The following is a 14,619-nucleotide window of genomic DNA, read 5'->3' on the forward strand; positions in this document are numbered from 1 at the left end:
AATAATTAATATCAGTCTGTGATTCAGATATTTTTAGGCCAGCAGAGAAGGCCTTGCAGGCCCTGACGGCCCGCCACTGCTTGCATGCTTTCAGATCTTATCCTTCTTCCATCATCACCTGGATGTTGTCTGCATGATCTGTCACTTTCTACACGAGGAGTTGCTCCATCTTTCTTCTGTCGTCGTTTCTCTATCCAGCTTGGTGTCCAGGTTTTTCAACATATCAGCGGCGCTCATCAGGGATGGAAAGGTTTTTTTCTTCTGATTCCAGCTTTAATTTCAGTCGTGCAGGATAAAGACGTTTTGCTTGAATGTTTTTTTCTCCGCAGCTGTTTGACGACAGGGTGGACTTTTGCTCGCCTCTTCTGTAGTTCCGGAGAGTAATCTTGATCGAAGAATATCGTCTTATCTTTAACTTTCAGGTTTCGTTGACTCCATGCTTGCTGTAAAACATCGTCTCTTTCAATTTTAATATCCAATTCCGGCGGCAGTCTCAGCATTTTGGGTATCAAGTCGTTAACAAACAAAGAGACATTACCTTGTTCACTTCCTTCTGGAACTTGGAAAATTCTTATATTATTCCGTCTCAGTCTGTTTTGGAGGTCCTCTCTGAGTTTTGTTCCCGTTCGAGTAGGTGAGTTAGCACCCGTTGCTTCTCTGTACCTTCCACCCGTTTACTCTTTCCTCCAGCTCAATAATTCTTTTCTGATGTGATGATCACTTAATTGTTCTTTAATTTCTGTTAAGGATTTTTCCATGCGTGTAAGAGTCTGTGTGGTTTGTAGGTGCCCCTGTGCGTGTTCTTCACGCATTTTCCTAATTTTTCCCATTAGCGATGGTTCACCTTCCCTCGCCGACGTGTTGCTATTCAGAGAGTTGTCGTCTGAGTCTTTCGGGGCACCTTGTTTTACAGGTCCTCTGGGTCTCAAAGATGAGGTCATCGTTTTCTATAGTTATCTTTCTTTATCGTAGCTAGGTACCTTTCTTTTATCACAAGTCACAATTTAGGTTTTTTCCCCTGATGGAGCTTGGTTTGTCACGCTGGTGTTGCTAGCATGACGTCACCGGAAGTCCATCGGTTGGTCTTTTCTTTGGAGGGTTACTTTTACACTACTACTTTGAATCTCTCCTTTAATCGTATTTCAGTTCAGGATCTTTTTTTCTAGCTTTTGTCTGAAGAGGAGAAAAAAAATCTCTTGTAGTGATAAACCATGACCATTCACTGAGGATGATCTTGATAGTCTCATAACTCAGTGTTTGGAAACGAGCCTTTGCGTGATTGAAAAGTGCTGCAGTCACAAATCTGCATCAGCTGACAAGAAATTCCTGAGCTTTAGCAGAAGGAGAGAGCAGTGTTTTCTGCAGACTGCAGAGGGCAAACAAAATATTTGAGGATGAATGCAGATGAACTCTTCTGAAAGATCTATCCCTGGATTAATGGTATGGCCTGTAATTGTAAGTAGGGATCATCAAACCATCTATACACTCTGATTTAGGGAGATGATACGTGTCTGGTTTGATTTGATTGGACTGAACACCTGTGCAGCCTAAGGAAACCTGTTATCACTGAGTCAAGCTGGAACATGGCTTCAGGCAGCTCAAAGATTGAACTCTGGATTAATGGAAAGAGGGTCACCAGCCTCACCCTGTCCCAGAGCCATGTGAGCATTAGTGTAGGAATGATGGGTAAAGCCGTTCTCCCATGAGCCTTAGTGTGTGGTGGTGACAGTATGATGATCTGAAGCTCCGTAGATGGTGAGATATAATGTGATCAGTCATCATTACAAAATCTTAAAAAGAAATTCCATGGGCACTTGTACCAAAGGTCTTGGCCAATTTTGTTTTATGAAACTTTCCATACTGTTCGTATTCAGGTGTTTTCTCAGAACATAAATACCAGCGAGCCCCAAAGCAGACCACTTGGACCCTTTTCCCAGTGATGAGAACAGAGGGAAACTAAAGAATTGTGTAACACATCATGTTTGGGCTCCAGATTTTTGTCCTGAATTTGAATCCAGTTTACCTTGTTCTAACTCGTACCTTTTGAATTCTGAGAGTTAAAAAATTAACAACAAAAAAAAACAATTGCATCTTGCTTATATGTTTATAAGGTTGGATGTACAGTAGAAATACAAAAAGAAATAAAATACTTATGCCAGTGTAGGACTCTGCCAAGCCAAATGTGCAGATCACTGAAAGTTAATTTGTTGTTTAATCTCTGATGGGATATGCAGAAAGGGGAACTACTAGGATTGGCCCATTTTCACTTTTTACTTAAAGCCTAGACAGCCTGCAGTGATCAGGCTGAGACTGAGCACACTTGCTGCATTTACATGTGCAAAATGTTCTCGATCGGATTAAAGATCAGATTAGAATAGAACTGGCCCTGAAAAACTTTCTAACAAACGTTTCCATACGCCACACGGTTGATTGGAATAAATCATGTTGACATGCGCAGAACTGCCTAAAATACCAGAAATAGTCGTAGAAGAAGAAATAGCGAGTTCCGTTATAAACAAAGATGCTGTATAGAGAGAGATGATCCTCTGAGGATCCTCTGAGCGTGCTTTCATTATTATTAATAATATTTTTAAGTGACTGTTCGATCATAATTTTCTAAATCCATGCAGCAATGTGCATCTTGGCTGCATGTAAATATGTGGGAATAACATCAGCCTTTATTTTGCCTGGACAAAATTTGAAACATGCATTTACGTGATTGTTTACACAGTTTCTCAGGACTGTTCGGTGTGCGGAGCGGCATTTCCACATTCAAAAGCCGTCAAGAGACGCTTCTGATGGGAGACACGGTTTTCCTGAGTCCGGTAGGTCTCTCCGGTCGGACTGCCAGCTCACGCCATAACAAAGCACCCCCAACCCGCTCACAGACATGAAAGCTATGAATCTGCTGCTCTGCTCAGAGAAACTGTTCGCTCGTGGAGAGCAGCTGATCGGTTCTGTTGGTGCTCCAAAGACTATGCATGACAAATAGGGCTGCCACGATTATTCGACTAATCAACGACTATTCGACTATTAAAATAGTCGACGAATAATTTGGTCGTCGAAGCGTCGTTTTTTATTTGTTTTTTTCCTTGTTTTGATCTTAAAACTACTGTTCTAATGCCGGGTCTACCTTTGTCTTTGTCACACATGCGCAGTGGTGCTAATCCGGTCAGCAGTGACGTCACAGGAAGTTCTCAGTAGGCTCAAAACAACACGCTAGTTCGAAAATGTGGAAAACACAAGGAAAACAAAAGAGGAAAAAGTGTCAAATGTAATTTCTGCACGACAGAATTTGTGTTCCATGAGAGCACGATGGCGATAAATGATCACATGAAGATGAAGCATGTTGAGACTGAGTTTGATCACGCTGAACAGAGAGCTTCGTCTAGCTAAGCTAACATCGGCGCTAACACAGCTAGCGCTGCCGCGGCTGTCATTACTGCGCTGCTTGGAGATGAACCAGAAGATCTGCAGCAGATCCGTGTCTACGGCGCTTCTGTCTGCATAGTGAGCGTTTCATAATCCGCGCTTTTTGAACCAAACGCAGCGAGGACGGCGCGGATAATGAGTTTACACTGGAAATGAACCGCTCGTCCAAGGCTTCATCCATATTCCGCACCGGGATCACGTCGTTCGGTTTGAAGAGCGGATTATGAAACGTTCACCGCGCAGACAGAGAGGCTGTGTGTCGGTACGGATCTGCAGCAGAGTTATGGAACGATTTAAAACTACAAGTCCCAGAAGTGAAGGAGCTCACCTAAAAGTCCAGAGCTAAGTTTACAAGTGTAGCATAACATTATCTGCATTAAGCTACAATTAAATGTAACTTAAAGTCACAAAAACGACAACAAACAGCAAAACAACCACAACATTAAAGAAGTAACACAGATTTATGGGTTCTCCCCCAAACTGAAAATATGAAGTATCGGTCTGTGCATGTGCAGTGGATGTAGGTAGTGAAAGAATGAAAGTACTGATGTACATTCTAACATCTCCTGCTTTTCTCCCTTTTTAAAAATATACATTTCCCCATTTTTATTTATTTTCTTTGTTTCTATGGGCATCCTCAGGTTTTATATGTATAGGAATATCTTCAGTTCAAATATGTTATTAGTGTTTTGCTTTAATAAATGGGCCTCAGTCAGCAAATATTTTGTGTGTGTTTGTACATCTACAAATAGCTTTTGAAATACTTTATAAATGTTTTATTAAATATATGTTTTAAAGCTTTAAAAAAGAATTTCAGGCTTTTATTAAGTTTTTCTGTAGTTGATTCAGATTACCTCATTTGTTTTAAGTCTTGTTTTAATGCCAGAGACAAATGAAGGAGAAAACCTGCATGATTCATTAAAAGATTAATAAACTATTGTCTTTATTTTAGATAGAATACAGCTCAAAGACCTCAAGTTTAAAGATAATGATGGTTAAGATGAGTGTTTTACATCCAGTCGCCGCACGAACCGATTAGTCGACTAATCGAAAAAAATAATCGGAGATTAGTCGACTATTGAAATAATCGTTTGTGGCAGCCCTACTGACAAACAATCCAGCACAGTCATGACCCACGATCGGAATGTGTTTACATGAACCTCGATCAACAAACGGTATGACCCACCTGTGTTGATCGGAAGGAAATTTGGATCTGAATGTGTCTGATCGAGTCAGAGTATCCCAAACGGCATTTTTACATGATGCGTTTTTAGTCTGACCAGGCATTTATACAATGACTTGTGTCCATGTAAACGTAGCTAATGCTCCCTTGCTATGTTGCTGTTCAGTTTTCATGGTCTTTCAGTTTTTGGATTTTTCTTTCATGCATTGCTGCAGGTTTTTTTTAAACAGAACTCTGTGTTCTGGATCCTGACTGGCTGGAGACCTTGTTAATCAATCTTCTATGTGTCCACAGGTCATCATGACTGAGAACAAGTTGTGATAGCTCCATGTTTGAGTCTGCAAAGCAGAAATCAGCATTAGTATTGTCTCATGCAATCATATCTGTTCGTCACAAAAGATGAGCCGGTCTTTGGCTGTAGAAGGCCGTCTGGCTGATGGGATGGTTCAGGATCAGGGTTTCCAGCAGGCTTTTCTTGTGAAGGATGATCTTAATTTTTAACAGTGTGTTTTAACCTGGAAGGCTGGAGCAGGACTCTAGAGTGCCACTATTTTTGATCAGACGTACAACTGAATTTTTCAGTGGTGCACCTAAAAAACAAACAAAAAAAAAACAATCCAGGTTCGCACTGGTCGCCCAGCTGCTCTGTGAGAAAGAACAGAAAAAAACTGACTACATTATAATAGCATTAAAAATGTTCTTAATAAGTTATTTAAGTTGAAGCTTGGTTTATCAGACGTTAAGGGAGTGATGACATCATCTGCTCCTGCATGGCAGAGGGCCTGTCATGTGTGCATGGAGAGTGCTGCTGCTCCTCGTTCACAGGAGAGGAAAGTTCTGTTTGAAAGAGATGTTTTGGCTCTTTCAAGCGCGTGCATCAAGTTTATGTCAATGCTTGCTTTTCTTTGGGTTAGTTTTGAAGTTGGTAACATTAACTGTATATTAGAACTGCACTAAGTGACGCTCCCCCTCGTGTTCCTAACAGGAAGGTTGGTAAATAAAAATCAGGCCAGAGCCTTCGCCGTCACTTCCTGATACGTCTACCGCCATATTGCAAACGCTTGCAACCCGTCGACAGCGATTAGTCCAAGTCAGTCTGAGTCATGTTTTTAGAGGAGCTACTCTCAACCAATCAGGAGTGAGCTTTTTCCGGCTTGTTCAAAGTCCACACCCACTGTAAGCAGCTCGGAGGAATCTGTCAATCAAACGTTGGAGGCGGAGCCAGCAGGAACCAAACGCTTTTAGTGAGGCACCTGATTGGTCAGTTTATAACTTGAAAACTGGCGATAAAGAAAAAAATCTTTAAAAATATTAGGACTAGAAAGAACGTTTTAAGAAAGAAGCATCAGAGCCAGAATGATTATTCTGACAAATAAAATGACCTACACTGGCATAATGTAAGTCAATGGGACTTTGGCCTTCTTGCAACCAGGGGATACTTCCTATATGGAACACGGAAGGGGGGAGTTGCTGTGTACATTGATATTCATGTTAATAATTTGTATTATTAGTAAAATAATCGAAAGAATATGGCTGTATCACAGCTATCCTGAAAGTCTTAAATGACATAACTCTTGCTTTAGATAAAAAAAAAAAATGTCTTGCACTGCAGTCTTTATAGATTTGGCCAAAACATTTGATACTGTAGATCACTCTATTCCACTAAATAAACTGAAACACATCAGTGTTGATAATAGCTCACTTGGCTGGTTTAATAGCTGTCTTTCAGACAGATCACAGTATCTAAAATCAGACCTTTTAATGTCACAGCTTTTTCCTGTTACCCGCGGAGTGCCACAGGGATCTATCCTAGGACCTACCCTGTTCTCACTTTATATAAATCAGTTATCTACCGTAACACGTGCGTCATCTATTCATCTTTACGCAGACGACACAATTCTATATACGTCAGCTCCATCCCCAGACGCAGTAGCAGCAGCACTCCAAGAGAGCTTTAACATAATTCAGGAATTTGTGTCTTCATTAAAGCTCTTATTGAACACAAACAAAACAGGCGTGAGTGATGGGAGGAAAGATGGCGAGTTGTTCGCCAGTGGCTTGGTGTCTAAAAAAACAACTTGTACAGTTTCTGAGAACTTTGGGTTCCAAGTAAATGAAGAAGAAAAACCCATTAATCCTGATGAGGCCATTTGTAAATTATGCATGTAAAAGGTGACCGCGAGAAATGGAAACGCCTCTAATTTAAGGACACATCTCTGCAGAAGAGCAAGCTGCAGCTGAAGTAACACGCAGTCTGGAGCCAGTCATTCAAGGGGACGAGGGCGCTGTTCTCTGGTGGAGCCATGAGAGATGTCCTCTCCAAATGTTTCGACTTGCCTGAAAGTTGTGTCTGTTCTAAAATCTGTTCATCCGAGCTCATTTAAGCTTCCAATTCGTTTAAGTGTTTGGACTGCAACGTGTCACTTAGATTTACAAAGTTAATGTGCTTGTTTTCTGGTGAAAAATCTTTAGATATGCTGCTGTTTGAAAAGCTTTTCAAAGTGCGGACTTTGCGCTCTACATCACCATGCTGCTATTTCAAATTAGGTCTGTTGTTTAATTTAATGAATCAGTATTGTTGGTAAAAATGGCTTGGACAGTGATTACTATAAATGCTTTGTTAATTTGATGCCATTTACTTTTCCAATAGATTTGTTCCATTAGCTTAAAATAAAAAGGGTGGGTAGCGCTTTACAATAAGGTTCCTTAACAAGCTTTATTAACACAACAGCAAACATTATTCATGTGCTTATAGATGGCAGGGCTGTGGATCATTGCTTAGGTGGCGATCTGATTCGATTCACGAATCAAGCTCAACGATTCACGAATCGAATCACGATTCTTACTTTTTAAAATGTTTATTGCCATGTGTATGTCTATTTACTGGATGGATGAAAATTTAAATTATTTGTATGTAATCATCATTTATACATTTATTTAGAACAGGAGATCAAAATGAACAAAACTGATTAAAAAAACACAAAGATTCAGATAGAAAGAAATGTTTGTCATTTTAAACTTTTTTTTTTTTATCAATCTTCTGGTTCAGCAGTAAAACAACATAAAAGGATAAAAATCACTGCTGTTTTGGATCATTTAACAACAGAATCTGAAAATGTTCTCCACAGTTTTCTATCCTCAAAGTTCTTCAGTATTCTACGTTCTAAGTATTACATATTGGTGCAGAGCTCGTATGAAAAAAGTATTTTTTCTCAGCAGAATCAGCTGATTCACGTTGATTACATCCACCTTTCAGCAGCGCGAGGCCGTTTCTTCAGAATAAACTGGAGTTTCAATAATTACGTCAAATGTTGAAGAGTTACCATAGTCAAAAAAGAATGTAAACACTGGAGCTAAAGCTCCAATGTTAAAGTTAATTTATTTTTTTCAGAAGTTATGCCTGTGAGCAGAACTTCTAAGTTTTTGAACGGAAAAAAACTCGCTAGTTTTACTTTGAAAACCCGAAGCTTCACCGTCACAAAGATGTATTTACCTCCGTTGGCAGTACCGCGGCTCTTTCGGCTTTGTTTTAGTTTGTAAACTTGAAACCCTACATTAAACTGCCTTTCAGAGCAAAAATACATGGTGCCCAGATGATATTATGATCATATTTTACTACAATTTACTACATTTATAAAGATCACAAATCAGCGATCTTGGACGTTGCGAGTATCCGTACTCAAATTTTCGGGAGCAGATCGCGAATACCTGAGCACCCGGATACTCGTTACAGCCCTAATAGATAGTCTATAGTTAGTAAAACATGTATTAGCACAAAAAGCTGAATAAGGTTAATTAACATACTTGGTAAGATTCATTAAAATTTAAAGGGAGACCATTGTCTACAAAGGTCTTATTAATAAACTGCTAACAAGCCTAACAAATGTATGAACTGTTTTTGTCAACATTTTGAGTGTTTTGCAGCACTTCAGCTGAAGTGTTACCAAAGGGTTAATCCAACCATTTCACGTTGTTATTTTTTAATAATTGTGTTTGGAAGAAAACCCAGCATTTTGGTAATTTTCCTTCAGTGTTGCTTACGAAGTTCTTAATGAGTCAAGGTAATACCTCACTGAGGTGAAATGTGGAGGAATATTGACGGCAATAAAGTTTTAATCCCACCCATGCTGATTGATCATCTTCATGGTCCGTCCTGACACTGTTATTTTCAGTATTACAACATGGAAATGGACGTCAGGAATGTGTCTTCCAGATGTGTTTTCCAGATGTGCTGACCTACCGACAAACTTTAATAATCAACAGAGTTTGAACTAAAAAAACCTGACAGATGTAGAACAAGGAACTCTTTTGAGCTTCTACTGAAAGTTTGACAATCTTCATTTTTTACAAATCGGTGCATGTGGGGGCCTATGTGTTATTGAACCATGAAACCTAATGGTATGTTGGGGGTGGAGAGACAAGCCCAGACTCAGCAACCTGTCCCTGCAGGCTGGGCCTACTGTGGTCCTGCTGTTAACCAGTTCACTGGCCACTCTGGATGTGGTTATCCAATTAGTGAAAACAATCAGAGCAGTTTTTAAGCTGCTGTTGCTCCTGCTGGGGGAACTTTGTGGGTTGCAACTGAGTCAAAAAACAGCTGAAGCTAACACGTTTCTTCTTCTTTGTCACTACAAGGAATCATCCACCAGTACATGGCTGGTAGGGCGGTCACCCTCTGATAAGAGGATTGCAGGTTCGATTCCCGCCTTGCCCGCCCATGTGTCAAAGTGTCCTTGGGCAAGACACTGAACCCCTCATTGCCTCTGGTGGAAGGTTGGTGTCAGTGTTCATCAGTGTGTGAATGGGTCTGTGACTGCTAAGCACTTTGGGCCTTCAAGAGAGATAGAAAAGCGTTATAGAAGTATACACCATTTACCATTTAATAAACAAAAATTCTAACCTTCTCCTCTGCATCCACCTCACTCCCTGTCATGTCCTCCTTCACAACCTCCACTCCTGCCTTTCTCGTGGCCAGAGATGTCCAAACTTTTAACAAAAACTTCAGGTTGAAGCATAGGGCACTGTTTATAGAGGCAACCAGGTGTAGTTGGTGAACTTGATTGTGTCGTAGGAGGACAGAAGGAAAACAGGACCAAAGGGATGAGTGAGAGCTGCATGTCGGGGTCTGCTCCAGTCCTCTCTGCTAGATCCAGCTGAGTCAGGCCATGGAGAGAGCTGCAGGTGTTGGGCTACAGTCGCATATTCCATAACAACAACGTACCATGGCCTAAGTGCAAGTTTTTTATCAAATGCGGCTGGTGATTGTGCGGTAACACAATCAGGAAGCGGCAGTCACATTTTCTCACGACGCGTGGCGGCTGCAAAGGTTTTGAAAAGAAGTTAACATTTTTCTCTGCACGTTGACATTGGTTCGGGGCCATCCAGGGACATTTAGAGCTGTAGCAGTACAGTGACAGCCATAAAAAATTGGGCGACAGCGGAGCGGCCAGAGGTCAGTGGCAGATGGACCCGCTGATGCAGCTCTGACTGGACGATGTGTCTATGTCTGTGGATGGCGGCCGCTCGGTAGCCCAGGGGTATATAACAGCAGGCCTTTCTGCACGCCGGACGACCACCTGACTTCCGCCATCTACATTCATGACCTCACCAACGATTAAAAAAAAAAATCGGGCAGCAGCATAAATCGTGAGATTCTCCCGATGACCTCCCGTCACACGCTGGCTGTTGTATTTGTGACCGTGTCCTTACAGATGAACAGCAAGGAAAACTGCACCCTGCAAAGGCTGGATGATTTATTTAGACTTTTGTTCATCACAACTCAAAGACTCTAAAGCATAGAACAGATTTTATTTAGTGTGGAAGGTTGTTCACTGATGCTCCTGTTTTAATGTATTGAAGCTTCTAAAGCTTTAGTTCTGACAAACTTCTCTTTCAGTCTTTAAAACTTTTTTTCTACAGGAGTTGAACCTTTACAGTCTACAGTTTGCTTACTACCAAGACTGAAAACTTTATTTTGAGTAAAATCTGCACAGAGGAAATAAGTGTTTATTTGTGTCCACACATTTTCCCACTCATTTTCAACAAGTACTTAAATGTGTACTACGATCTGGATTCAGAGTATTCCCAGTGGTCCTTTAATTACGATTATGCTATTTTTTGGCAAATTTTAAAAACCCATCGTTTTCTTGGACATATTTCTGCAGAGCAGCAGGAGTTCATCAGAAATTCGCCCCTGACTTGTCGGCTGGACTGTTTACTCTCTCACAACCACAATCTAACATTACTGGTACAACAAAAATGTTAAGCAATATCAGAGTTATCCAGCCGTACTGGTTTGCTCCAGATTCCAGCACAGACAAGAAAAACAAAAACGTTTATGGATCTATTTGTCTGCAAGTGGAGTCATCACACCTACAAGCTTTGTCCAGTGTAATATTTTTTATCTACTATTGATTTGAATGCAGAAACACTCAGACACTATTTTAAAAATATCAGAACACCATTTTCATTGAACTTGGTCATTAATGGCACTAAGCCAAGAAAAGACCCTAATTTTTATCCGGCAGTTCTATTGATGCTGTCAGGAGTCAGAGCTCTGTCTGGCGCCCCCTCTGCTCGCTGGCAGGAGCAGTCTCCAGAGTTCTAACTCATCTGACTCCAACCTGACAATTACCCACCTGCTTCTTAATCAGCACACAGAGTCTCAGTGAGTCTGAAGCCTTGTTTGTGTCACTCTCTGCCTGCTTTACTGAGTGTTTCTACCTGGACCTGATCTTATGGTTCTGACCCTGATTTATCTCTGATTACCTGCTGCCTGCCCTGACCCTCACCTGGACTCTGACATAGTCTCTTGGATGATCCCATTCCGGTTGATTGACCTCCACCTGTCTGACCCTGATTTAGCTTTGTGGACTTTTAACTGTGCTTCATTCCTGTCTGAACTAGTAAACCAGCTGCAGGTGGAACCAGCTGTCTGCCCGTTTGCGACAGACTCCTGGTTTACGTTTTCTCATTCCAACATCTTTAAATGACAAAAACTAAGATATTGACTGCTTTACCAAGCATTTGATATGTAGATTTCCCACCTAATTTTTTATGTCTCACATCTGGTTTTAAGTGTGTCGGAAAGTTGGAAACCATGTTACATAGCTAGCTTTAGTCTTACCTTCACTTTTACACTAGAACTGATCCAAAGTCTAAATAACTTACTATGCTTTTGTATAAATCTGGTTTTTGGAGGGTGTAATGTGAGGGCTTTCTTCAGAGGTTGATGTAAATAGGACTGACATCCAGCCCTGGCTGTTTGAAGAGACTGGAGAAGTTCTGCAAGAACTAGGGGTGTGTATCTTTCTCTCTCACATGATTCAATACGCATCTCGATACATGGTCCACGAATCAATACAAAAAACTTATACCTAATTTTGTGACATTAAGATACAGACCGATTTGCTTGCCTAAATTGATACAAAAACACTGGCTTTTTTTGGCCTTGTAAATAGTTATGTTTTTCGTGGTAAAAAAAAAAACATTTCGCATCAGATAAAGTGCCATGCACTCCTTAAAGTGCTGCAAAAATAAATAAGGGTCCTGTTATCTTGTACAAAACAAAAAATATTTAACAGGGCAATTCTAAACTTCAAACCCCCAAAAATACAGTGTGCTGTAAAACATGCTAGTTCAGATTTTTCTTAAGGAAGATTAGCTGGTCAACATGCTCTTCTTTGATTAAACTGCGCTGTGCTGTAACAATGTCACCAGCAGTACTGAAAACTCTTTCTGATGGTACACTGGTGGCAGGTATACACAAATAAATCGTAGCCAGTGAAGACAGGACTGGCAGATCCAGCTGGTCTCTCCACCAGTGGAGACATCTCCATCCAATGGCAAAGCACACGGTTTCTGGATTTCCAGACTTCATCTTTTGCAAGTTCCCTGTAGGACCTCAGGGGTGCACTTGTTTCTACAATGTCACTGAACATCTGATCCAAAGCCTTCATCTTTTTTTGGGGGGGGGCATCATCTACAGATAAAAATATAATATAAAAAAAATAAATTAGGTGGCTTGCAAATTATCTTTTATAATTAAAATAATTATTAAATTGCAGTTGCTCGTAACATGTAAATTCAAAATTGTTAAAAATTGTTCATTGAAAGCATTTTAGCTTTATCCATTAGCATAGTTCTATCCATCCATCCATCCATCTTCTTGACCGCTTCTTCCCTTTCGGGGTCGCGGGGGTGCCGGAGCCTATCCCGGCTACTGAAGGGCGAAGGCGGGGCACACCCTGGACAGGTCACCAGTCTGTCGCAGGGCCTCAATCACACACACATACACACTCACATTCACACCTAGGGGCAATTTAGAGTCACCAATGAACCTATGAAGCATGTTTTTGGACGGTGGGAGGAAGCTGGAGTCCCCGGTGAAAACCCACGCATGCACGGGGAGAACATGCAAACTCCACACAGAAAGGTCCCAGCCGGGATTCGAACCGGGGCCTTCTCGCTGTGAGGCAAGAGCGCTAACCACTGCGCCACCGTGCAGCCCTAGCATAGTTCTATTAAAATGTAAAGAAAACTGCATTTTAAAAGTTGTCTTGTACTTGGAAACACCACGCCAAACCCACCTGCAGGATTCTCGTTCTTGTTGTGAGGACGGTCTTCACCTGGAGATGGGTTTCTTTGTGTGGGACCTTTCTGAGATTCCTTTTGTCTGCCCTCAGTTGTCTGTTGATAATATATCATACATGTTTAAATATTACATAAATACACAGATGAATGAATCCACAATCAGAAATTATGAGAGCGTTTCTGCATTTATATGCATGCATTTGAGAAAACAGGTGCTGAATAAAAGAGTAAACGAGGTGTGAAATAAACATAAAAGTGGCAGCTTACTTTCTCATGTAGGGTTAGTGCCTCACTTAAAGTGCCGAGGTAAGTCTGGTCTCTGGTTTTGTCATCATCGGTGAAGGACAACATTTTGAAGCGTGGGTCTAACGCACTGGCCACATGCAGTGTGTCCTGAAGTCCTTGGTACCGGAACATTTTGGAAAGATAAGATATTAGAATTACGTTTGAAAGGTTTTTCCCCATAAAATAATACCAGTAGAATAGTTCTTACCTTTTATTAAAGTCTTCCAGGAACCTTCATTTCTGTGATGATGTGCAGCTCATCGCTGAGTGGTTTAAAGTGCTCTCTCAGTTGTGCCTGAACAGGAGCGACCATGGAGAGGCTGGGGTTGTCTTCCTCACACAGGAGTGCTGTTGCCCCTTTGACTGGTTCCATAAGTTTTATTATTGCCTCAACTGCAGCAAGATCCTCTTCTGTCAAAGTATTGACATCCTCGCCCCTCCTCACCTCTTTTGACATCAAACTTGCAAAAACTGCAGGCTGTTGTTCCAAAAAACGATCCAACATGTCATAGGAACTATTCCAGCGAGTACATACATCCTGAATGAGCTTGTGTGATGGCAAACCAAGCAGCAGCTGGTTCTGGTGCAGGATGTCTGTGGCTTTGGGGCTGTGATGAAAAAAAGTTACGATTCTCCGCACTCGGCTCAGAACTCTTGCAGCATCTTTCATTTGAAAAGCTTTCTGTGAAGCCAGGTTAATGGTGTAACATGAGGGGTCATCTCAGCCGCTTGAGCTGCTGTTACGATGTTTCCACCATTGTCTGTCACAAGTGCTGGATTTTTGTTTTCAATCTTCCATTCCTTGCAGGCATTTATCAGAAGGTCGCCAATATTTTTTCCAGTGTGTGTCTCGCTGAACACGGGTTTGCAGGACGTGATTTTTCAATGACCACTCTGGAGAAACATAATGCACGGTTATTGTAACAGGAATGAGTTGCACGCGAGGTCCACGGGTCTGTGGTCAAAGCCACTCGTTCAGCAGTGGACAGAGATTCTGTCACATCACTCTTCGTCTTCTCATAGAGCTCAGGAATGCTTTTTTTTTACTGAAATGCTGCCAAGTTGGTAGTTTGAACTTCAGTTCTAAAATCCGTATCATTTGTCTGAACCCAACATGATCAACGACG

At 41.3% G+C, this 14,619-nt stretch overlaps 2 protein-coding genes across 3 annotated transcripts in view; both read left to right on the plus strand.

Moving 5' to 3' along the window:
• LOC112158144 (G-protein coupled receptor family C group 6 member A) overlaps window positions 1-1,706 on the plus strand; it is a 6,172-nt gene extending 4,466 nt beyond the window's left edge. The window contains exon 7 of the mRNA XM_036210668.1: window positions 1,594-1,706. Within this exon, the coding sequence (XP_036066561.1) occupies window positions 1,594-1,706 (113 nt within the window). The remainder of the gene's footprint in view (window positions 1-1,593) is intronic.
• A 1,040-nt stretch (window positions 1,707-2,746) lies between these two features.
• Window positions 2,747-14,619, plus strand: part of sept12 (septin 12) — a 64,799-nt gene continuing 52,926 nt past the window's right edge. Inside the window, exon 1 of one of the 2 annotated variants that reach the window (XM_036210499.1) lies at window positions 2,747-2,825. The gene's annotated coding sequence lies outside the window, so the exon portion shown is untranslated. The remainder of the gene's footprint in view (window positions 2,826-14,619) is intronic. The other variant, XM_036210500.1, reaches the window with a different exon arrangement.

Source organism: Oryzias melastigma, linkage group LG24 (genome assembly GCF_002922805.2).
Source record: "Oryzias melastigma strain HK-1 linkage group LG24, ASM292280v2, whole genome shotgun sequence".
Taxonomy (NCBI): domain Eukaryota; kingdom Metazoa; phylum Chordata; class Actinopteri; order Beloniformes; family Adrianichthyidae; genus Oryzias; species Oryzias melastigma.